The 26449-nt window shown below is 47.0% G+C and overlaps 1 protein-coding gene across 2 annotated transcripts in view; it reads right to left on the bottom strand.

The window, feature by feature from the left end:
• LOC123745431 (uncharacterized) overlaps positions 1 to 26449 on the bottom strand; it is a 299139-nt gene that overhangs the window by 158820 nt on the left and 113870 nt on the right. For both annotated transcript variants that reach the window (XM_069300864.1, XM_045725999.2), the window contains exons 5-7: positions 18770 to 18885; positions 8224 to 8315; positions 2836 to 2974 (exon numbers count right to left, since the gene is read on the bottom strand). In XM_069300864.1, coding sequence (XP_069156965.1) covers positions 2836 to 2974; positions 8224 to 8315; positions 18770 to 18885 — 347 coding nt within the window. The remainder of the gene's footprint in view (positions 1 to 2835; positions 2975 to 8223; positions 8316 to 18769; positions 18886 to 26449) is intronic.

The raw sequence follows: 26449 nt of genomic DNA, 5'->3' as shown, positions 1-26449 counted from the left end.
GCATATACTACCTACATCATTCTACCGATGTCTCTCTCTACCATTAAATTTACCTTAAGCTCAATGGTGGTGGAGTTATTTTCTGTGACTCTAAAAGTGCTCTGCAGTCCTTAAATAACCCATCACAATGTATGTCGGAAGTAGCTTGTAATATTAAATGGAATGTAATTTTTGCCAATGATAATAATTCTTGTATAAAATTTGTGTGGATCCCATCCCATGTTGGAGTTGGAAAACATGACTTTGTAGATCAATTGGCCAATGAGGCTTGCAGGAAAGAAAACACTGATTATGACTTTGGACTATCTAATGCAGTTATTAGAAACATACAAATTAAAGAAATTAATTCAGATTTAGAAGAACTAAGAAATGCCCAGAGACCTGAAAGCTGCAGTATTAAAAGTTATGACAAGTTTTGTAATAATAGGTATTTGTATGGTCAGCACAGTAACCGGACCAGGCAATGTGATGTAGTCATTGCGCGAATTCGCCTTGGCTATACACACATCTGGCAGGTTAGTGAGGCTGAGCCACTACCAGAATACTCAGATTGTAAACTCTGTGATAAACCTTTAATGCATTCGCTAGAACATTATATTGTTAAATGTGAAACCGTAAAGGACTTTAGACCTCCTGGCCTCTTGTACCACCAACTGTGTAACTATGTCATTGACTCAGGTGTTCTGGACGACATCCTAACAATTTATCCAAAATTTGCTTGTCCATTTTAAAGAATGAAGAACAACTTTTATTTATATCACTTCTAAGCTGCATCACTTATGAACCCATCCCTGCCCTTGTGTGGCAGTGCACAATAGAAAGTTGTTTTCACATATCCATACATTAAAACATTGATTGTAACCGTGATATATATATGTGCTTCAGCCTACAGTTTAGACCTATTGTCTTATGTATGACCCTCTGTCCTGCGTGACAGTCAATACCAGCATTATCCTCACTTTAATAAGACTTAATCGAAATCCTCAGATTAGGCAAAATTGTAATTAATTTTGTCAATAAAGATGTTAATAATAATAAGCAAAGTCTTCTCGCTTTTCTAATCAAATATGTATGGCATTTCCGTACTGCGACATGTGCCTGGTGGCCGCAGGTCCGACCCCCGCCCCCCCGCCTGGTGGCCGCAGGTCCGACCCCCGCCTGGTGGCCGGACTCCCGTGTTCATAACCTTACACTCGTCTGGGTCCAAGCAGTGCTGTGGACTCCCTCTTGACTAGTGTACCAACATTCATCAGAATGTATTATTAGTGACTATAAATACTTGGTTATCAGTAGGGAGCTCGACAGCGGTAACGCTTCAGATAAGTGAGTCAGGGCCTTGTACCTCGCCGCTTAAATACCTTACGTCGGAGCTTCTCTACTCGGGAGAACCTCACTTTTATCCTCACAATAAGGATATAAAATCTTGAGGATGTATCCTCAAGAGTTGAATTATTACAGCTGTCAATGTTTATAAGGTACACAGTATTGTGGCAGGTGTGTTGACCAATCCACATACTAGAAAATGAAGGGACGACGACGTTTCGGTCCGTCCTGGACCATTCTCACAATCGACTTTAGAATGGTCCAGGCCGGACCGAAACGTCGTCGTCCCATCATTTCTCGTATGTGGATTGGTCAACATACTTCAGCCACATTATTGTGACTCATCGCCTGCTTATGGCAGGTGTATTGTGAGCACTGTGGAGACGGTGAGAAGGGCAGACGCGCCCGTCCTCACTGCTGCTCCTGCTGCTGCCCAACATTACCCACTTGCTGATGACCCTTCATATATCAGGTCGAGCGACATCACGGGGTCACCACAACCTGTTTATCTCTTGGTCATCAACTAAACCTTCCAACATTACGAGGGTACATTTTACGGGAAGTCATGATGCGACATGGTGTGTGGGCGTGAGAAGGGCGTGGGCGTGAGAAGGGCGTGGGCGTGAGAAGGGGGTGAGAGGGAGCGTTATACTTCCCACCTGTGCCCCCCCCCACACACACACCCTTGACAAGAACGCCATTTTCACAAAACAGAAAATGTAAAGTATTGAAAATTTTGTAGAGCCCGTCCAGATGTTAAAAGGTTGAGGGAGCACAGAGGGAGGGAGAGGTGCAGGAGGGAGCCTCCAGCACCACCGTGGGGCTGTGCTCCGTGGCGGCTGCACCACCACCACCGTGGGGCTGTGCTCCGTGGGGGCTGCACCACCACCACCGTGGGGCTGTGCTCCGTGGGGGCTGCTCCACCACCACCGTGGGGCTGTGCTCCGTGGCGGCTGCTCCACCACCACCGTGGGGCTGTGCTCCGTGGCGGCTGCTCCACCACCACCGTGGGGCTGTGCTCCGTGGCGGCTGCTCCACCACCACCGTGGGGCTGTGCTCCGTGGCGGCTGCTCCACCACCACCGTGGGGCTGTGCTCCGTGGCGGCTGCACCACCACCACCGTGGGGCTGTGCTCCGTGGGGGCTGCTCCACCACCACCGTGGGGCTGTGCTCCGTGGGGGCTGCTCCACCACCACCGTGGGGCTGTGCTCCGTGGCGGCTGCTCCACCACCACCGTGGGGCTGTGCTCCGTGGCGGCTGCTCCACCACCACCGTGGGGCTGTGCTCCGTGGCGGCTGCACCACCACCACCGTGGGGCTGTGCTCCGTGGGGGCTGCTCCACCACCACCGTGGGGCTGTGCTCCGTGGGGGCTGCTCCACCACCACCGTGGGGCTGTGCTCCGTGGGGGGTGTTACTACACCTCTCACACGGTCACCAATTATGTACACACCAAGTCAGTCCGGGGGAGACATCCAGTGGAGCAAAATGCGACAACACGGTTACGGACTGACCTTGAAGACGACGGTGTCATCAGCGACGTAGGTGTGGTGCCAGTGGCCGTGGAGACTCCTGGGGAAGGCGCAGGTGGCGGAGCTGACGTCGGGGGGCAGGGGCGGCGGCGGCACAGACTTGAGCACGAAGTTCTCGTACCTGCAGGGACAGTACACCTCACTACACCGTGTGTACACTCCTGGGCTACACCCTCCCACACCTCTAGTGACGGAAGCTTGACCAAGGCTCAACACCCACAAGCACACTCGTGACCACTAACTCTTCCTCTCATCATCAGTCACCGCCTCCACTACTGGGGTTATTTCCCCTCTGCGTCTCTTCACACTGCGCCCTCTGGCTCCCCTCCAGCCATCCTCACTCCTGCCTCCCGACCCACACCCTCTGCACTCACTCCTCTCTGTCCAACACTGCAAACATCTTTTCTCTCTCCAGTTCTCGTCCTCTTCTCTCCCTATCTTCACCCACACATGGATCACCCGCGATTGGTTTAACCCTAGCATGCTGCCCTCTTTAACCCCTTGCCCCCCCCACCACTACCAGAACTAGCATCAATGTAGAACACTTTCTACGAACCTCAAAATATGGCAGAGTTACGAGGATGGAATCTCCAGCACGGGATGCCAGACGAGGGAGGGAGGGACCTGCTGCTGCTGCTCAGAGTAATTCAATTTCTTTATTATGCCCCCCATACCCATCCCGTGGACGGTGGTGGAGAGGGTTACAGAGGGACATAATGGCTTCAGTAAATGAACCCCAGAGTTTGTTTAACTAACAACTGACAATCTATTGAAGCTAACTATACAATTGTTAATGTTACATACACACGGACATATACAATCATTTACACAAACACACACATCGATAATCTTGTATCACAAGTGATTCAACAAGAGGCTCACAACAGTCACTATACAAGGCACTTTACATCTATGGTGAGTCACACAGTTACTAGTCTTGCTGCACACCCACCCAACTGGGCGGCAGCTTTACAGTCATGTGCTCCACACCCACCCCAACTGGGCGGCAGCTTTACAGTCATGTTGCTCCACACCCACCCCAACTGGGCGGCAGCTTTACAGTCATGTGCTCCACCCCCACCCAACTGGGCGGCAGCTTTACAGTCATGTGCTCCACACCCACCCAACTGGGCAGGAGCTTTACAGTCATGTGCTCCACACCCACCCAACTGGGCGGCAGCTTTACAGTCATGTGCTCCACACCCACCCCAACTGGGCGGCAGCTTTACAGTCATGTTGCTCCACACCCACCCCAACTGGGCGGCAGCTTTACAGTCATGTGCTCCACACCCACCCAACTGGGCGGCAGCTTTACAGTCATGTGCTCCACACCCACCCAACTGGGCGGCAGCTTTACAGTCATGTGCTCCACACCCACCCCAACTGGGCGGCAGCTTTACAGTCATGTGCTCCACACCCACCCAACTGGGCGGCAGCTTTACAGTCATGTGCTCCACACCCACCCAACTGGGCGGCAGCTTTACAGTCATGTGCTCCACACCCACCCAACTGGGCGGCAGCTTTAGTCATGTGCTCCACACCCACCCAACTGGGCGGCAGCTTTACAGTCATATGCTCCACACCCACCCAACTGGGCAGGAGCTTTACAGTCATGTGCTCCACACCCACCCAACTGGGCGGCAGCTTTACAGTCATGTGCTCCACACCCACCCAACTGGGCGGCAGCTTTACAGCCATGTGCTCCACACCCACCCAACTGGGCGGCAGCTTTACAGTCATGTGCATGCATTACCTACAGTAAGCCAATATTGAATACTTGGCTAAGAGTCCCGGCAGCACATCATTATGAATGAAGTACTTACACATTTCTTGGACACTATTGATGGTGTTATCTCTGAATTCCGCGATTTTGTTCACATTCCATTATATAATGACGCAAAGTATGCGAATAGTTCTGCTGACAGAGTTTACATTTAGTCAGATCTACATCAGCAGATGTTACAAACTCCCAGAGGTACTTGTAGCCGAGCCTAAGCCTAGCAGTGGTAACATCTAGAAGTCTGCTAACATTATTGGATGACCCATTGACGTGCGGGTCTTCCTGCATAATAGAACGACGATAGATGGAGCAACTGGTGTGAATGTCACTTTGCCTCAAGTCTACCAGATTTTGATGATGTTCCTGGGATATTGCTGCCCTCAGGCAGCTCAAAGGCAGTCCAAGATGGTAATAAATTCCCTCTTAACGAGCTGAAGTGTTCACCAACTCATCAGTTCTATCATGCATTCGGAGACCAATATGGGAAGGAATCCACAGGACACAATCTCTGACTCCATCATTGTTTATGTCACCATATCTGTGTCTAGCTTCAGACACAAGCACGTCACAGTTATGCCTTGGGGAGCTGAGGGCAGTCAAGGATGACAAGGAGTCACTTACAATTAACGTGTCAACTTTGGATTCATATAATCCAACCTATCAACCTATGCACCTCTCGAGTGCAAGGATTGTGGCAACCAATTCTGTTTGAAGAGTGGAGGCCCAGTTATTAGAACGTACTCCACACTCATGGGAGAAGGAACCATCTCTCCCTGTCACAACAACTGCACTTCCAGCTGCACCATGGGACTGATGCAAGGATCCATCAGTGTAAATAATCTGGGAAAGGGAGCGCTCTCTGACTAAAGCATCAATTTGGCTTAAGGCATTGTACTTTGCTTCTTGTCGAAACAAGGAGGGGACTTACCCAGCAGTAGGGGTGAGGAGGCTTACCCAGCAGTAGGGGAGGAGGGAGACTTACCCAGCAGTAGGGGAGGAGGGGACTTACACAGCAGTAGGGGAGGAGGGAGGCTTACCCAGCAGTAGGGGAGGAGGGAGGCTTACCCAGCAGTAGGGGAGGAGGGAGACTTACCCAGCAGTAGGGGAGGAGGGGGACTTACCCAGCAGTAGGGGAGGAGGGGGACTTACCCAGCAGTAGGGGAGGAGGGGGACTTACCCAGCAGTAGGGGAGGAGGAGACTTACCCAGCAGTAGGGGAGGAGGGGGCTTACCCAGCAGTAGGGGAGGAGGAGACTTACCCAGCAGAAGGGGAGGAGGGGGCTTACCCAGCAGTAGGGGAGGAGGGAGACTTACCCAGCAGTAGGGGAGGAGGGAGACTTACCCAGCAGTGGGGAAGGAGGAGACTTACCCAGCAGTAGGGGAGGAGGAGACTTACCCAGCAGTAGGGGAGGAGGGGGCTTACCCAGCAGTGGGGAAGGAGGAGACTTACCCAGCAGTAGGGGAGGAGGAGACTTACCCAGCAGTAGGGGAGGAGGGGGCTTACCCAGCAGTAGGGGAGGAGGAGACTTACCCAGCAGAAGGGGAGGAGGGGGCTTACCCAGCAGTAGGGGAGGAGGGAGACTTACCCAGAAGTAGGGGAGGAGGGAGACTTACCCAGCAGTAGGGGAGGAGGAGACTTACCCAGCAGTAGGGGAGGAGGAGGCTTACCCAGCAGTAGGGGAGGAGGGAGACTTACCCAGCAGTAGGGGAGGAGGGAGACTTACCCAGCAGTAGGGGAGGAGGGAGACTTACCCAGCAGTAGGGGAGGAGGAGACTTACCCAGCAGTAGGGGAGGAGGAGACTTACCCAGCAGTAGGGGAGGAGGAGACTTACCCAGCAGTAGGGGAGGGGAGACTTACCCAGCAGTAGGGGACTTACCATGCATCCATCAAGTAGGGGAGGAGGAGACTTACCCAGCAGTAGGGGAGGAGGGAGACTTACCCAGCAGTAGGGGAGGAGGAGACTTACCCAGCAGTAGGGGAGGAGGAGACTTACCCAGCAGTAGGGGAGGAGGAGACTTACCCAGCAGTAGGGGAGGAGGAGACTTACCCAGGAGTAGGGGAGGAGGGAGATTTACCCAGCAGTAGGGGAGGAGGGAGACTTACCCAGCAGTAGGGGAGGAGGGAGACTTACCCAGCAGTAGGGGAGGAGGAGACTTAACCAGCAGTAGGGGAGGAGGAGACTTAACCAGCAGTAGGGGAGGAGGAGACTTACCCAGCAGTAGGGGAGGAGGAGATTTACCCAGCAGTAGGGGAGGAGGGAGACTTACCCAGCAGTAGGGGAGGAGGGAGACTTACCCAGCAGTAGGGGAGGAGGGAGACTTACCCAGCAGTAGGGGAGGAGGAGACTTAACCAGCAGTAGGGGAGGAGGAGACTTAACCAGCAGTAGGGGAGGAGGAGACTTAACCAGCAGTAGGGGAGGAGGAGACTTAACCAGCAGTAGGGGAGGAGGAGACTTACCCAGCAGTAGGGGAGGAGGGAGACTTACCCAGCAGTAGGGGAGGAGGAGACTTACCCAGCAGTAGGGGAGGAGGAGACTTACCCAGCAGTAGGGGAGGAGGGGGCTTACCCAGCAGTAGGGGAGGAGGAGACAGTGTTACGACCCTGGGTTCTTCAGTGGAAACCAGAGGTCAAAATTGAGTTATTAAACTTTCCTATAGTATAGTTGAACGCAACTCGATGTGTCTGTTTGTATCTTCCCTGCCAGACGTAAGACTATTCTTGTTTCTCAAAGAGCATTTAAAGACTGAGCTGGGGGTTGATTATTAAATAATAACATAGGCACCAACTATGTTTACTAATACTTTAATCATTTGTAAAGTAACAATACGTTGCATAGGGGAAGATTTTTAATGTGCTTAGCTGCACGATCAATTAGGCTCTTCCCGGCACCACACGATGCGGGAGGCTGCATGATCTGGGCAGAAGCGGCCTTCTCTGGTTGCTGGCTGTGGTGAAAGGAACTCCCTCTCCTTCCTCTTCGTTTCCTTATTTCTGTGTCTTGTTCAAGATAAGTATATACTGAGTACATTATTCAATCTCTGGCATACTCATGTTCTATGTGTAGAGTAGTCTATTTTGTGTGTAGTAGGTGTTTTTAGAGTTTATATTACTAGTTATTCTAAAGGGGGTCCCATTGGAACCACGTGGTCCCCCTACCCTAAGCTGACTAACATCAAGTTATTCAATAGTAGAGCTTTACCCTAGCTTGTGCTCAGTGTAAAACCTTATGTCCTGTTTATGTGGACCAAGGCTTTTAACGTAAGGTAGTGTGGTAAAGTTATTATTATTATTGTTATTGGTGTGAATATATATGGGGGCAGTTAAGGGGTTAATAAATAAGTACATGAATTATAAGAGTATCCCTTCTTCCTGTGTAGGAGATCTTGATCATTCCCTAGACTGACCTTGTTGTGTAGTCAAGTAGTCAGCACTACTTCTAGTTTCCATGGGGGCCGGGCCTTACTGATCTCCCCAAATAGATACATCTTTATTCTGACTGACCTTACCCCTGAATAGCACTAGATTCCCCATAGCAAGCCCACCATTTATTATAACACTTACCCAGCAGTAGGGGAGGAGGAGACTTACCCAGCAGTAGGGGAAGAGAGGGCGCTGGTGCAGGTGGAGTCCTCACTGAAGGCCAGGAACACCACTCCGGTGCCCGCCTCCTCACGGAACATCTGCACACACAGTAACTGTTAAACACCTGGCTACACACCTGGCTATACACCTGGCTACACACCTGGCTATACACCTGGCTACACACCTGGCAATGAAACAATATCTGAGACACACTGAATCAAGTTTACATTACAGGCTAGACTATGACCACTTTTGGTTCAATAAGCTTACCTCAGGTTAGTGACACGGACAGTCACACGTGACACACAGGGACAGTCACACGTGACACACAGGGACAGTCACACGTGACACACAGGGACAGTCACACGTGACACACAGGGACAGTCACACGTGACACACAGGGACAGTCACACGTGACACACAGGGACAGTCACACGTGACACACAGGGACAGTCACACGTGACACACAGGGACAGTCACACGTGACACACAGGGACAGTCACACGTGACACACAGGGACAGTCACACGTGACACACAGGGACAGTCACACGTGACACACAGGGACAGTCACACGTGACACACACACACACAGGGACAGTCACACGTGACACACACGGACAGTCACACGTGACACACACACACACACACACACAGGGACAGTCACACGTGACACACAGGGACAGTCACACGTGACACACAGGGACAGTCACACGTGACACACAGGGACAGTCACACGTGACACACAGGGACAGTCACACGTGACACACAGGGACAGTCACACGTGACACACAGGGACAGTCACACGTGACACACACACACACACACACACACACAGGGACAGTCACACGTGACACACAGGGACAGTCACACGTGACACACACACACACACACAGGGACAGTCACACGTGACACACACACACAGGGACAGTCACACGTGACACACACACACACACAGGGACAGTCACACGTGACACACACACACACACACAGGGACAGTCACACGTGACACACAGGAAGAATATATCTGAGAGGCAACATGCAGGTGTGGATGGTGATGGCGAGCACTAAACCACTCGCCGTGACAAATACCAGTACAGGTGGTGTGGGACACACAGCTACAGGACAGGTGGTGTGGGACACACAGCTACAGGACAGGTGGTGTGGGACACACAGCTACAGGACAGGTGGTGTGGGACACACAGCTACAGGACAGGTGGTGTGGGACACACAGCTACAGGACAGGTGGTGTGGGACACACAGCTACAGGACAGGTGGTGTGGGACACACAGCTACAGGACAGGTGGTGTGGGACACACAGCTACAGGACAGGTGGTGTGGGACACACAGCTACAGGACAGGTGGTGTGGGACACACAGCTACAGGACAGGTGGTGTGGGACACACAGCTACAGGACAGGTGGTGTGGGACACACAGCTACAGGACAGGTGGTGTGGGACACACAGCTACAGGACAGGTGGTGTGGGACACACAGCTACAGGACAGGTGGTGTGGGACACACAGCTATAGGACAGTACAGGTGGTGTGGGACACACAGCTACAGGACAGGTGGTGTGGGACACACAGCTACAGTACAGTACAGGTGGTGTGGGACACATAGCTACAGTACAAATGGTGTGGGGGACACAGCTACAGTACAGATGGTGTGGGACACACAGCTACAGTACAGATGGTGTGGGACACACAGCTACAGGACAGTATAGATGGTGTGGGGGACACAGCTACAGTACAGATGGTGTGGGACACACAGCTACAGGACAGTATAGATGGTGTGGGACACACAGCTACAGTACAGATGGTGTGGGACACACAGCTACAGTACAGATGGTGTGGGACACACAGCTACAGTACAGGTGGTGTGGGACACATAGCTACAGTACAGATGGTGTGGGACACACAGCTACAGTACAGATGGTGTAGTAGTAGTTAGATGGTGGTTCTGTAGTTGCCTCAACTACAGAAGCACCATAGTGTCCCCCGAGCTCATAGCGGCAGCTAAAAGCCTTCGTGAGAACAAGGAGATAGTTGTCAGGAGAGGTGACAAGTCGCCAATATATGTCATTCTTAAAAAAGACGAATATCTGGCGAAAATGAACCTCATACTCTCTGACCAAACTAAATTCCAAAGGGTAACGAAGGACACTACAGCCGAATTGAAAGCAAAGGTCAACAAACTGATCGAAACTGTGAACGCCAAGAAATCCGGACTCCACCTGCCAAAGATTATTGGGGAATATAAACCTGGATATGCGTATGGAAATGTCAAGACACACAAGCCTGGAAACCCACTTCGGCCAATCATCAGCCAGATACCCACACCCACGTACAGACTGACGAAGCGACTCAACGGCCTGCTGACTCCTTATGTCCCTTGCGCCTTCAGCCTGAAGTCTCCAAAGGAATTTGTTGACTTACTGCGGGGCACACGGGCCACAGGGATAAGAGCCTCGTTGGACGTAGAATCACTGTTTACCAACGTACCTGTGGACGAGACAATCGGGATGATAGCCGACAGAGTGTATCGTGATCCGGCCTGTACTCCTCTTGACATACCAGAAAATATTCTAAGGAAACTACTCCAAGCTTGTACTAAAGAGGCACCCTTCTTGAGCCCGGATGGGCACATGTATAAGCAAGTAGATGGGGTCGCCATGGGTTCTCCCCTAGGTGTCCTGTTTGCAAACTTCTACATGGGTACCATCGAGCAAAAAGTCTTAGTCGACATGAACTTGAAACCGGCCATATACTGCAGGTATGTTGACGACATTTTTACACAAGTACCAGATGTCAGACATCTGCAGGAGCTGAAGGAGGCATTTGAGCAGAGTTCCGTGCTGCGTTTCACTTACGAGATGGAAAAGGATGGGAAGCTGCCCTTTCTAGATGTAACAGTCATGGAAAAGAGTGGAGGTTTCCACACTGCAGTCTACACTAAGGAAACGAACATAGGAATGTGCCTAAATGCCAACAGCGACTGCCCAGACAGGTACAAGAGGAGTGTTGTTAACGCTTATGTCGACCGTGCTCTCAGCCACAGCTCAGAATGAAAGCAAGTCGACGAAGAACTCTGTAGGGTAAGGCAGGTCCTAGTCAACAACGGCTTCTCCAATGGTTTCGTCGAAGACATCATAAGAAGGAAAGTGAAACGCCATGCAACCTCTGAAGAGACAACTAACACAACACCTATACCCCCAATTAGACTATTTTACAGGAACTTCTTTTCCACAGCTCATAAAACGGAGGAAAGGGTCCTGAAAGATATTGTTAATAGAAACGTTATCCCTACAGACAAAAATCAGAGGATACAACTGACGATTTACTATAAAACCAGAAAAACGGCCAGCCTACTCATGAGAAACTCTCCAGACACAAAGCAGAACGCTTTAAAAGAGACCAACGTCGTCTATGCCTTCAAATGCCCTCTTGGGGACTGTAAGCTCCAAAAAACCCAGTATATAGGCAAGACAACATCTCTTTCTAGGCGTTTAACGATACATAAGCAACAGGGCTCCATTAAGGAACATATAATCTCTTCCCACAACCAAACCATCGCCAGAGAAATCCTAGTAAACAACACAGAAATCATCGATAGATACAGCGATAGCAGGCGGCTTGACGTCTGCGAGGCACTACACATCAAGAAGTCAACACCAGCAATCAACAGCCAATTAATGCACAACTATATTCTACCCCCTCAAGACTCCGCTCCAGTATAGAAGCATCAAGAAATATGGACCAATAGGCTTTCTACAATCACTTCCATTCAATACCCATTGTTTCATGTTCTGTCGTGTTTAGGAATTTAATACGCTATTAATACCACCTCACCCCATCCACCTCACTCAAATGTAGATATAAACAAATCGAAGATGTGTAAGTTCTATTCAGTTGTGTATGTGTAAACTAAAGTCTTTGAAAATGTAATAAGTTTTAAGAAACGCGCTCAAGTGTCGCGTCAGACTAGAAATAAAAATGAATTTTGGAGAATTGATTTTTGAATTACCACCAACAGTGAAAAGAAACGTACGAAAGATCGAGAAAATTCGTGTTAGAATTATTAATCTTACTTTTTCGGTCATATTTAATAATATATGTCTACAGGAAAGACTGCTACCAAAATATACTAATAATATTATATATATATATATATATATATATATATATATATATATATATATATATATACATATATATATATATATATACATATATATGTCGTACCTAGTAGCCAGAACGCACTTCTCAACCTACTATGCAATGCCCGATTTGCCTAATAAGCCAAGTTTTCATGAATTAATTGTTTTTCGACTACCTAACCTACCTAACCTAACCTAACTTTTTCGGCTACCTAACCTAACCTAACCTATAAAGATAGGTTAGGTTAGGTTAGGTAGGGTTGGTTAGGTTCGGTCATATATCTACGTTAATTTTAACTCCAATAAAGAAAAATTGACCTCATTCATAATGAAAAGGGTAGATTTATCATTTCATAAGAAAAAAATTAATTAATATAAAATATATTATATTCAGGAAAACTTGGCTTATTAGGCAAATCGGGCCATGAATAGTAGGCCAAAAAGTGCGTTCTGGCTACTAGGTACGACATATATATATTATATATATATATATATATATATATATATATATATATATATATATATATATATATATATATATATATATATATATATATATATATATACCAAGCCCACCAACATAGGATTATGCCTGAACGGTAGAAGTGAGTGCCCCCAAAGATACAAAGCCAGTGTTCTCAATGCTTATATTCGTCGAGCGCTTACCCACTGCTCTGAATGGAGCAACGTGAGTAGAGAGTTTGAAAGAGTAACTCAGGTATTGGTGAACAACGGATATAGCAACGCGGAAATAAACGCTGCTATAAGAAGACACTTGGACCGTTGGTATAATTCAGAACCTAGAACTGAAACCACAACACCCCCAATAAAATTATATTACAAATCAACCATGCACAGTGAACATATAAAAGAGGAAAGAATAATGAAAGAAATAATCCGTAAAGGAGTAAAAAGCACTACTCCTAACCAAAACATAAACCTGATAATATTCTACAAAACCAAGAAGACTTCCGAACTCCTTATCAAAAACAGCCCGAAGCCGACGGAGAACCCTCTACAGCAGTCAAGCGTTGTATACATGTACACTTGCCCCCACGAAGGATGTAACCTTCAATGTAAGTACATAGGTATGACGTCGACCAAGCTGACGAGGCGTTTGACATGCCATCTTCAATCTGGTGCCCCTAGGAATCACATGAGACAAGCCCATGACATTACTCTAACAAGAGAAATGTTGAACAAGAATACTTGCATAATAGACAAAACCCAAGATTCAAGAAGATTACAAATTCTTGAGGCAATTCACATAAGAATAGAGCGACCTACCATGAACACCCAAATCACGGAACTATTTACTCTACCCACCATGAGAGTAAGGACAAGACAAGAACATATCGATGCCAACACAGAAGACAATGTCCAACATAACAGGCCAATTACACTGGATTAATCTTTGTGTTTGGATAGGAGATGCCTCGTATGGGCCAATAAGCCTTCTGCAGCCCCTATGTTTATCCCTTATGTATCCCCCCATGTTTTCACCTTCATTGTATTATCACCTGACCTAATGCGGGTATAAAATCAACTAGTAATGTAAGATCTGTTCACTTGAGAATGAACCATGGAGGTTCGAAACGTCGTGCAAATTATACAAATAAGTGTAATACACTCTATAGTAAATCACTTCTTTTCTTCACCTTAAAAGTACGAAAATGAGTTTTGGAGAACTCCTATTTCAATTAAGCCCTGATGCTAAGAAAATAGAGGGATAGAAGCCCTAAACCAGAAAATAATTAATACAGAATATGCGGTCATATTCAATGAAACATATATATATATATATATATATATATATATATATATATATATATATATATATATATATGTCGTACCTAATAGCCAGAACGCACTTCTCAGCCTACTATTCAAGGCCCGATTTGCCTAATAAGCCCAGTTTTCATGAATTAATGTTTTTTCGTCTACCTAACCTACCTAACCTAACCTAACCTAGCTTTTTTTGGCTACCTAACCTAACCTTACCTATAAATATAGGTTAGGTTAGGTTAGGTAGGGTTGGTTAGGTTCGGTCATATATCTACGTTAATTTTAACTCCAATAAAAAAAAATTGACCTCATACATAGAGAAAAGGGTTGCTTTATCATTTCATAAGAAAAAAATTATAGTAAATATATTAATTCAGGAAAACTTGGCTTATTAGGCAAATCGGGCCTTGAATAGTAGGCTGAGAAGTGAGTTCTGGCTACTAGGTACGACATATATATATATATATATATATGTCGTACCTAGTAGCCAGAATGCACTTCTCGGCCTACTATGCAAGGCCCAATTTGCCTAATAAGCCAAGTTTTCATGAATTAATTGTTTTTCTACTACCTAACCTACCTAACTTTTTCGGCTACCTAACCTAACCTATAGAGATAGGTTAGGTAGGGTTGGTTAGGTTCGGTCATATATCTACGTTAATTTTATCTCCAATAAAAAAAATTTGACCCCATACATAATGAAATGGGTAGCTTTATCATTTCATAAGAAAAAAAATAGAGAAAATATATTAATTCAGGAAAACTTGGCTTATTAGGCAAATCGGGCCTTGCATAGTAGGCCGAGAAGTGTATTCTGGCTACTAGGTACGACATATATATATATATACATATATATATATATATATATATATATATATATATATATATATATATACATATATATATATATATATATATATATATATATATATATATATATATATATATATATATATATATATATAAAACGCTGAACTGTAATGTCTACTGTAATGTAATGTAATGTCAAGTACAACCTTCAATGACAGCTTCATTGAAGGTTGTAACAGAACCCATGAGCACCACACCAGAAACAAATACCTTTTTGATATTCCAAGAGTGCGACTTAAAGTAGAAATGCTTTACAAGTCAAGGGACCCAGAATGTGGAATGACCTTCCCAATCATGTTAAAGACTGTACCTCTCTCAACAAGTTTAAGATAAAAAGTAAGCACTACCTAATTAACTCCCTGTAACCTACGAGTCTGGGAATAGACTCGTTCCTCTAATTGTTTGCTGATGCAAAAAGTTATGAGGAGGATTAGGACCGAGGAGGATAGTATTAGGCCACAAGATGACCTAGACAAATTGAAGGAATGATCCAATACATGGGTGCTAAAGTTCAGTCCAAGTAAATGTAAGGTAATGAAACTAGGCGGTGGAAACAGGAGGCCAGACACAGGAGACCGAATGGGAGATGAAGTCCTTCATGAAACGGACAAAGAAAGATCTAGGAGTTGATATCACACCAAACCTGTCTTCTGAAGCCCACATCAAAAGAATAACATCGGCGGCGTATGCGAGGCTGGCTAACATCAGAACTGCCTTCAGAAACCTGAATTAGGAATCTTTCAGAACCTTGTATACCACATATGTAAGACCAATCCTGGAGTATGCGGCCCCAGCATGGAGTCCGTACCTTATCAAGCACAAGACTAAGCTGGAAAAAGTTCAGAGGTATGCCACTAGACTAGTCCCAGAACTAAGAGGCATGAGTTACGAGGAAATGCTGCGTGAACTGCACCTCACGTCGCTCGAGGACAGAAGAGCTCGGGGGAGACATGATCACCACATATCCAGGGGGCCGGTGGCTGAGTGGACATCCTGCTGGCACGTAACTCTGTGGCCCGGGGTTCGATTCCCCGGCACCAGGGAAAAACAATGGGCAAAGTTTCTTTCACCGTGATTCTCCTATTTCCTAGCAATAAATAGGTACCTGAGAGTTAGACAGCTGTTACGGGCTGCTTCCTGGGGGAGTGTGAAAACAAAAATTAGTTTAGCAAGTAACAATTGGTTGACAGTTGAGAGGCGGGCCGAAAGAGCAAGATCTCAACCCCCGCAAGCACAACTAGGCGAGCACCCACCCATCAATCCACCCACCCACCCATCAATCCACCCACCCATCAATCCACCCACCCACCCACCCATCAATCCACCCACCCACCCATCAATCCACCCACCCACCCATCAATCCACCCACCCATCCATCCATCAATCCACCCACCCACCCATCCATCAATTCACCCACCCACCCATCAATCCACCCACCCACCCATCAATCCAAACCCATCCACCCATCAATCCACCCATCCACCCACCCATGAATCCACCCATCCATCCATCAATCCACCCACCCACCCATCAATCCAAACCCATCCACCCATCAATCCACCCATCCATCCATCAATCCTTCCATCTTCATCCATTTATTTATCCATTTATCTATCCCCCCACCTCTCCCCCTTCTCAAAAAGTAATTAATAAGTAATGAAACCACTGTACCAGGTGTATACATCCTGGCAGGCAGGTATAGCCAGGTATACACAGCCTGGCAGGCAAGTATAGCCAGGTATACACATCCTGGCAGGCAGGTATAGCCAGGTATACACAGCCTGGCAGGCAGGTATAGCCAGGTATACACAGCCTGGCAGGCAAGTATAGCCAGGTATACACATCCTGGCAGGCAAGTATAGCCAGGTATACACAGCCTGGCAGGCAGGTATAGCCAGGTATACACAGCCTGGCAGGCAAGTATAGCCAGGTATACACATCCTGGCAGGCAAGTATAGCCAGGTATACACAGCCTGGCAGGCAGGTATAGCCAGGTGTACACAGCCTGGCAGGCAGGTATAGCCAGGTGTACACAGCCTGGCAGGCAAGTATAGCCAGGTATACACAGCCTGGCAGGCAGGTATAGCCAGGTATACACAGCCTGGCAGGCAAGTATAGCCAGGTATACACATCCTGGCAGGCAAGTATAGCCAGGTATACACAGCCTGGCAGGCAGGTATAGCCAGGTATACACAGCCTGGCAGGCAAGTATAGCCAGGTATACACATCCTGGCAGGCAAGTATAGCCAGGTATACACATCCTGGCCGGCAAGTATAGCCAGGTATACACAGCCTGGCAGGCAAGTATAGCCAGGTGTATACAGCCTGGCCGGCAAGTATAGCCAGATATACACATCCTGGCCGGCAAGTATAGCCAGGTATACACAGCCTGGCAGGCAAGTATAGCCAGGTATACACATCCTGGCCGGCAAGTATAGCCAGGTATCCACAGCCTGGCAGGCAGGTATAGCCAGGTATACACATCCTGGCAGGCAAGTATAGCCAGGTATACACATCCTGGCAGGCAAGTATAGCCAGGTATACACAGCCTGGCAGGCAGGTATAGCCAGGTATACACAGCCTGGCAGGCAAGTATAGCCAAGTGTACACAGCCTGGCAGGCAAGTATAGCCAGGTATACACAGCCTGGCAGGCAAGTATAGCCAGGTATACACATCCTGGCAGGCAAGTATTGCCAGGTATACACAGCCTGGCAGGCAGGTATAGCCAGGTATACACAGCCTGGCCGGCAAGTATAGCCAGGTATACACATCCTGGCAGGCAAGTATAGCCAGGTATACACAGCCTGGCAGGCAGGTATAGCCAGGTATACACATCCTGGCAGGCAGGTATAGCCAGGTATACACAGCCTGGCAGGCAGGTATAGCCAGGTATACACATCCTGGCCGGCAAGTATAGCCAGGTGTACACAGCCTGGCAGGCAAGTATAGCCAGGTATACACAGCCTGGCAGGCAAGTATAGCCAGGTATACACAGCCTGGCAGGCAAGTATAGCCAGGTATACACAGCCTGGCAGGCAGGTATAGCCAGGTATACACATCCTGGCAGGCAGGTATAGCCAGGTATACACATCCTGGCAGGCAGGTATAGCCAGGTATACACATCCTGGCAGGCAGGTATAGCCAGGTATACACATCCTGGCCGGCAAGTATAGCCAGGTATACACAGCCTGGCAGGCAGGTATAGCCAGGTATACACAGCCTGGCAGGCAAGTATAGCCAGGTATACACAGCCTGGCAGGCAGGTATAGCCAGGTATACACAGCCTGGCAGGCAGGTATAGCCAGGTATACACAGCCTGGCAGGCAGGTATAGCCAGGTATACACAGCCTGGCAGGCAGGTATAGCCAAGTATACACAGCCTGGCAGGCAAGTATAGCCAAGTATACATGCGGGAAGAAGTTACTGCACTAATCAAACGAGGCCACTAATACTAGTGGCCTCGACGAGGACACGAAGCCGGCGGCTTGTCAAAGGTCTCTATTTCCCCCGATGTTTTCCAGTTGGATTTATAAAAATTTAGGTTACATTTGTATATTTTTTTAAATTTAGGGAAGTATGTAAAGAGCATAGAGCGAGAGGAGTTGATGGAGCTTAACACATGAGGATTACGTTGATAAAGGGAGAGGTGCAGGTTAAGGGTAGTGAGGAGCAGAGGTTAAGGGTAGTGAGGAGCAGAGGTTAGGTTGGAGTGGGAGAAGCAGCAGCGGGTGGAGTACTCACCCCACACTTGTAGACGGGGTGGTGGTGGTCCCCGGGCCTGACGCTCGAGTCCCACACGGCCAGGTAGTTGTTGCCGTCGTGTCCCACCCACGACCCCAGGCACTGCAGGCTGCCGTCTGCGACAGGGACACCTTCACTCTACACCACCACCATAATGCCCTCACTCTACTACACCTACAACACTCACGCTCCACTCATCAACACTCTTGCAATATATGTAATAATGTTAATCACAATAATATTAAAGCTAATTTCACCAAAATTCTACGTTTAGAACTTTTACACAATTATCATACTAAGATGAACGGCATCTGATCAAGGCTTTTAGAGGTAGCTCTAGCACAACATCTCTCTACACACACACACACACACACACACACACACACACACACACACACACACACACACATCCCCCGGACCCTCCCCGCCCCCAGTCATCCCCCAGACACCCCCCAGATCCCCCAGATCCCCTCTGCCCCCAGTCACCCCCCAGACATCCCCCAGATCCCCCCAGACCCCCAGAGAAAGGGAGAACTCTGGTACAAGAGTTTCCATGAAGAATCTCAAGGTTTGGTACACCAATGCTGATGGGGTATCTAATAAAGCAGAAGAGATAAAAGAAAGAGTGAGTGAAGCAGATCCTGACATAGTTGCAATTGTGGAAACTAAAATTAATGACATGATCTCAGATGCTATCTTTCCTGAAGGGTACCAGGTGATACGAAAAGAGAGGACACAGAGACAGGGAGGGGGAGTAGCACTCCTAATAAAGCGGAAATGGAAGTTTGAAGACCTGGGAAATCGAGTTACCAATGAGTGCACAAGCTTCATACATGGAACTCTGACAGTAGATGGGAGGAAGATTGTGATCATGGTAATCTACAATCCCCCACCAAACAGTAGAAGACCCAGGCAGGAGTATGATGACAACAACAAAGCATGTATTGATGAACTGCAGAAGGCAGCAACACTAGCCCACAGAATGAGAGCGAAGCTGCTGATCATGGGGGACCTAAATCATGGAGAGATAAATTGGGAATCAAGGAATCCCCATGGAGGGGATGAAACGTGGGGAGCAAAATTAGTAGATGTTATAGACAGGAATTTCCTGACACAACATGTGAAGGAAGACACAAGGGAAAGAGGAGGAGATGCACCGAGCCTATTAGACCTGATTTTCACCCAGAACGTAGAAGATATCGAGAATTTAGAGCATGAAATACCTCTAGGGGCCAGTGACCATTGTGTCCTAGTCTTTGACTACATGATGGAATTCAAAATTATGACCATGGGACAAGAGATCTGGGAAAGGAGAGCTGACTACAGGAAAGGGGACTATATGAGGATAAGGGACTATCTGGGTGAAGTGCAGTGGGAGGAAGAAATTAGAGGAAAAACAGTCCAAGATATGATGGACCTAGTCATACAGAAATGCCAGGAGGCCGAAGAGAGATTTATACCAACGGTAAAGGGAAAAAATAAGAAGGAATATAATAACCCATGGTTTAATAGACAGTGTCAGGAAGCAAAAATGGCCAGCAGGCGGGAGTGGAGGAAGTACAGAAGACAAAGAACAGAGGACAACAGAAGCAGATACAACAGAGCTAGGAACGATTACATTAACATAAGACGAACATCGGAAAGGGACTATGAGAACGATATTGCAATCAAAGCGAAAAAACAACCTAAGTTACTACACAGTCATATAAGAAGAAAAATGTCGGTGAACGACCAAGTGACAAGACTAAGGAAGACAGAGGGGGCATATACTGAAAGTGACAAGGAAATCTGCGAGGCACTGAATGCCAGTTTCCATGGAGTGTTCACTACCGAGCCTGAGCAGCTCCCATTGTTGGAAGGGGTTACCCTAGATGAAAGACTATCAGATATAGAGGTGACAGCAGAGGAGGTAATGAAACAGTTGACAACTCTAGATGCAACTAAAGCAGTTGGACCAGACAAAGTATCACCGTGGATACTAAAAGAAGCAGCACAGGCCCTCAGCGTGCCTCTGGCAATGATCTTTAATGAGTCACTTATGTCAGGAGAATTGCCCAGTTGCTGGAAGAAGGCAAATGTCGTGCCGATCTTCAAGAAAGGAGATAGGGAGGAGGCACTTAACTACAGACCTGTATCACTGACAAGCATCCCCTGTAAAATACTGGAAAGAATAATTAGGCTACGACTGGTTGCACACCTGGAGAACATTAGGTTTGTGAACAAACATCAACATGGGTTCTGGACAGGGAAATCGTGCCTAACAAACCTTCTGGAATTCTATGATAAAATAACGAGGATAAGACAGGACAGAGATGGTTGGGCAGACTGCATATTTCTGGACTGCCAAAAAGCCTTTGATACAGTACCGCACATGAGACTGCTGTTCAAGCTCGAGAGGCAGGCGGGGGTGGGGGGAAAGGTCCTAGAATGGATAAGGAACTACCTAACAGGAAGGAGCCAAAGAGTTACGGTAAGGGGCGAGAAGTCGGACTGGCGAACAGTAACAAGTGGAGTACCACAAGGATCGGTGCTGGGACCAATTCTATTTCTTGTGTATGTTAACGACATGTTTACAGGCGTAGAGTCCTACATGTCGATGTTTGCGGATGATGCAAAGTTGATGAGAAGAGTTGTGACAGATGAGGATTGCAGGATCCTCCAAGAGGACCTGAACAGATTGCAGAGATGGTCAGAGAAATGGCTACTAGAATTCAACACGAGCAAATGTAAAGTTATGGAAATGGGACTAGGAGATAGGAGACCAAAGGGACAGTACACAATGAAGGGGAACAGCCTACCTGTAACGACGCGTGAAAGAGACCTGGGGGTGGACGTAACACCTAATCTATCTCCTGAGGCACATATTAATAGGATAACGACAGCAGCGTACTCTACACTGGCAAAAGTTAGAACATCATTCAGAAACCTAAGTAAGGAGGCATTTAGGGCGCTTTACACTGCCTACGTAAGGCCAGTCTTAGAGTATGCCGCCTCATCATGGAGTCCCCATCTGAAGAAGCATATAATGAAACTGGAAAAGGTTCAGAGGTTTGCAACGAGACTCGTCCCAGAGCTACGAGGGATGGGGTATGAAGAGCGCCTGAGGGAACTGTGCCTTACGACACTAGAAAGAAGAAGGGAGAGGGGGGACATGATAGGAACGTATAAGATACTCAGAGGAATTGACAGAGTGGACATAGACGAAATGTTCACACGGAATAGTAACAGAACGAGAGGACATGGATGGAAGCTTGAAACTCAGATGAGTCACAGAGATGTAAGGAAGTTTTCTTTTAGCGTGAGAGTAGTGGGGAAATGGAATGCACTTCAGGAACAGGTTGTGGAAGCAAATACTATTCATAATTTTAAAACCAGGTATGATAGGGAAATGGGACAGGAGTCATTGCTGTAAACAACCGATGCTCGAAAGGCGGGATCCAAGAGTCAATGCTCGATCCTGCAAGCACATATAGGTGAGTACATATAGGTGAGTACACACACACACACACAGGGCCTCGTAGCCCGGTGGATAGCGCGCAGGACTCGTAATTCTGTGGCGCGGGTTCGATTCCCGCACGAGGCAGAAACAAATGGGCAAAGTTTCTTTCACCCTAAGTGCCCCTGTTACCTAGCAGTAAATAGGTACCTGGGAGTTAGTCAGCTGTCACGGGCTGCTTCCTGGGGTGTGTGTGTGTGTGTGGTGTGGAAAAAGAAAAGTAGTTAGTAAACAGTTGATTGACAGTTGAGAGGCGGGCCGAGAGAGCAAAGCTCAACCCCCGCAAAAACACAACTAGTAAACACACACACACACAAAGGAACTGAATAAGAAATTCCAGGAGATCTTCACCGTAGAGCAAGGAGAAATTCCAGAGATAAGAGAGGGAATAGCTAACCAGGAACCACTGGAAGAGTTTGAGATTACCAGCGGGGAAGTAAGGAAGTGTTTACTAGAGTTGGATGTGACAATGGCTATAGGCCCAGATGGAATCTCCCCTTGGATACTAAAGGAAGGAGCAGAAGAACTGTGCCTACCACTCTCCATAGTGTATAACAAATCACTGGCAACAGGGGAACTGCCAGAAATTTGGAAAGCAGCTAACGTAGTCCCGATATACAAGAAAGGGGATAGACAGGAGGCACTGAACTACAGACCAGAGTCCCTAACCTGCATACCATGCAAGCTGATGGAGAAGATTGTGCAAAGAAAGCTAGTGGAGCATCTGGAGCGAAGGAACTTTGTAACACAGCATCAACATGGGTTCAGGGATGGAAGGTCCTGCCTCACAGGGTTACTTGAATTCTACGACCAGGTAACAAAAATAAGGTAAGAAAGAGAAGGGTGGGCAGACTGCATATTTTTGGATTGTCAGAAAGCCTTTGATACAGTACCACACAAGAGGCTAGTGAAAAAGCTGGAGATGCAGGCTGGAGTGAAAGGGAAGGTACTCCGTTGGATACAGGAGTACCTAAGCAACAGGAGACAACGAGTCAGTGTGAAGGGTGAGGTCTCAGATTGGCGAGACGTTACGAGTGGAGTCCCGCAGGGGTCAGTCCTTGGACCTATACCGTTTCTGATATATGTAAATGATCTCCCAGAGGGTATAGAATCGTTTCTCTCAATGTTTACCGATGATGCAAAAATTATGAGGAGGATTGAAACTGAGGACGATAGGAGGAGGCTACAAGATGACCTAGACAGACTGAGTGAATGGTCTAACAAATGGCTGTTGAAGTTCAACCCGAGTAAATGCAAAGTAATGAAACTAGGCAGTGGAAACAGGAGGCCAGACACAGAATACAGAATAGGAGATGAAGTACTTAATGAAACGGACAGAGAGAAAGATCTAGGAGTTGGTATCACACCAAACCTGTCTCCTGAAGCCCACATAAAAAGAATAACGTCTGCGGCATATGCGAGGCTGGCTAACATCAGAACAGCCTTCAGGAACCTGTGTAAGGAATCATTCAGAATCTTGTACACCACATATGTAAGATCAATCTTGGAGTATGCGGCCCCAGCATGAAGCCCGTACCTTGTCAAGCACAAGACGAAGCTGGAAAAAGTCCTAAGGTATGCCACTAGACTAGTCCTAGAACTAAGAGGCGTGAGTTACGAGGAAAGGCTGCGGGAAATGCACCTTACGACACTGGAAGGCAGAAGAGTAAGGGGAGACATGATCACAACCTACAAAATCCTCAGAATAGTTTATCCCTGTCCACCCTGACCGGGTGGACAGGGATAAACTATTCAACACTGGTGGGACGCGAACAAGGGGACACAGGTGGAAACTGAGTACCCACATGAGCCACAGAGGCGTTAGAAGGAACTTCTTCAGTGTCAGAGTAGTTAACAGATGGAATACATTAGGCAGTGATGTGGTGGAGGCTGACTCCATACACAGTTTCAAGTGTAGATATGATAGAGCCCAATAGGCTCAGGAATCTGTACACCAGTTGATTGACGGTTGAGAGGCGGGACCAAAGAGCCAGAGCTCAACCCCCGCAAGCACAACTAGGCGAGTACACACACTCAACTCCTCGAGAGTGATGGAGTGAGAGAGCCGGGAAGAAAGGAGACAAGGGTTCAGAAGTCTGCCACACAGAAGATTATTACAAACTATGGAGATTCAAGTGACAAATCGCTGCAAAGTTTCAATACAAATGGAATTTTCTCACGTAAATTCTAGGGAACAGACTATAAATTTGCTTGTCCATGGACAAGAGCAGCCTATATATACGTACGTACGTGTGTGTGTGTGTGTGTGTGTGTGTGTGTGTGTGTGTGTGTGTGTGTGTGTGTGTGTGTGTATCATATATATATATATATATATATATATATATATATATATATATATATATATATATATATATATATATATATATATATATATATATATATATATAATGTCGTACCTAGTAGCCAGAACGCACTTCTCAGCCTACTATGCAAGGCCCAATTTGCCTAATAACCCAAGTTTTCCTGAATTAATATATTTTCTCTAATTTTTTTCTTATGAAATGAGAAAGCTACCCATTTCATTATGTATGAGGTCAATTTTTTTATTGGAGATAAAATTAACAGATATATGACCGAACCTAACCAACCCTACCTAACCTATCTATATAGGTTAGGTTAGGTAGCCGAAAAAGTTAGGTTAGGTAGTCGAAAAAACATTAATTCATGAAAACTTGGCTTATTAGGCAAATCGGGCCTTGCATAGTAGGCTGAGAAGTGCGTTCTGGCTACTGGGTACGACATTATATATATATATATATTATATATATATATATATATATGCTGTAGCCTATATAGCTTCCTTACGCTATAAGCTTACGCTATATGACTTTAGCTTCCTTACTGTGTAAGGAAGCTAGTCACAGGCGCGTGACAGTGTGGACAAAATACACGAAGCAAAGAACAATTACCTGAAATCCTTGCACTGTGCCTACATTTTGCTTCCAGTAGATGAACGACATATGAGATTCAGAAACAAGTAGTGTATTGTGAGGACTAATAATAATCAGAAGCTCCCCTATGACTCTAATATCCCCATTGGTTAAACTATTATGTATTAGCGGTAAGACCTACCATTAATGTATGATGACTTACTGTAAATATGTAGCTCTTGTAATAGCACTTTCTTTGTAACTAGCTGACATTGTATCTATAAGGTGTGAAGGATTGAAGAAATTGTTTATGTAATAATCTAAGATGAGGTCTGATAAAGACCTTTTGTGCTCTCTGTAATGCTTTTTGCGCTACCGCTCACAGGATGAGTATGGGGTACACAATAAACTAGCCGCCTTCGGCGGCTACAATCAAAAAAGCAAAGAACATGAGACATGAGACATGGACGGACGAGAGTAGGAACAAGTAATTCTGCAAGAAAAACATTAGAATTTGAAACTTGCCTTGAGATAGAGGAGAGGTGAGAGAGACCACCTTGGCCACAATAGGAGACGGACAGTAAAGACACAGGCGACCACACTCGGGACACAATACCACCAGCTTCAAGGTCTTCACAACAAAGTACATTGAAGCACGTAACGTGTCAAGCCAAGGGACACGGGCGAGAGGGACACGGGGGGCGGGGGGGGGGAGAGGGACACGGGGGGCGGGGGGGGGGGACACGGGGGGAGGGGGGAGATAATGATATTGGCCGACATGAAGGAAGGAAGCACTTGCTGGCATTAGTCATGACGAGCCTTGAGTCTAGAGAAGGTGTCTATATGTCTCCTAAGAGAGGGGAGCGTGTACTGTGCTGGCCACCTGCAAGGATGCACTAGTCAGTGTAAAGAGGTAACTGCCAGGAAGCTGGTAGCCAGTCAGTAGTGTAACTATATACAGGGGGGGGGGAGGGAGGCACACAAAGATCTCTGGCACGAGTGCCAACCAGAGTGATGGAGAGCCTAGTCATAAGATCATCTGGAAAGAAGAGTTAACACAGCTCTGTTATCATGCACAACCTCGGCTATAATGACAAATATTTTCTCTAATTTCAAAATAAAAGTGCACAGCGAGTGCTTGAAAGACCACAAGCACAAACACAGTGTGGTGGTCAAGTTCACAAGATGGCTCCGATGTGGGAACACTGTGATATTAACTCTTGGACAATCAATAAAGATTGTAAGAAGTAATGTAAAGCGATTGTCAAGTAAAGGAGACAATCCATAAATAGA

This window comes from Procambarus clarkii, chromosome 44 (assembly GCF_040958095.1).
Source record: "Procambarus clarkii isolate CNS0578487 chromosome 44, FALCON_Pclarkii_2.0, whole genome shotgun sequence".
Classification (NCBI taxonomy): domain Eukaryota; kingdom Metazoa; phylum Arthropoda; class Malacostraca; order Decapoda; family Cambaridae; genus Procambarus; species Procambarus clarkii.
The sequence above is the reverse complement of the archived record's forward strand: the minus strand, read 5'-3'. Positions and strand labels throughout refer to the sequence as shown.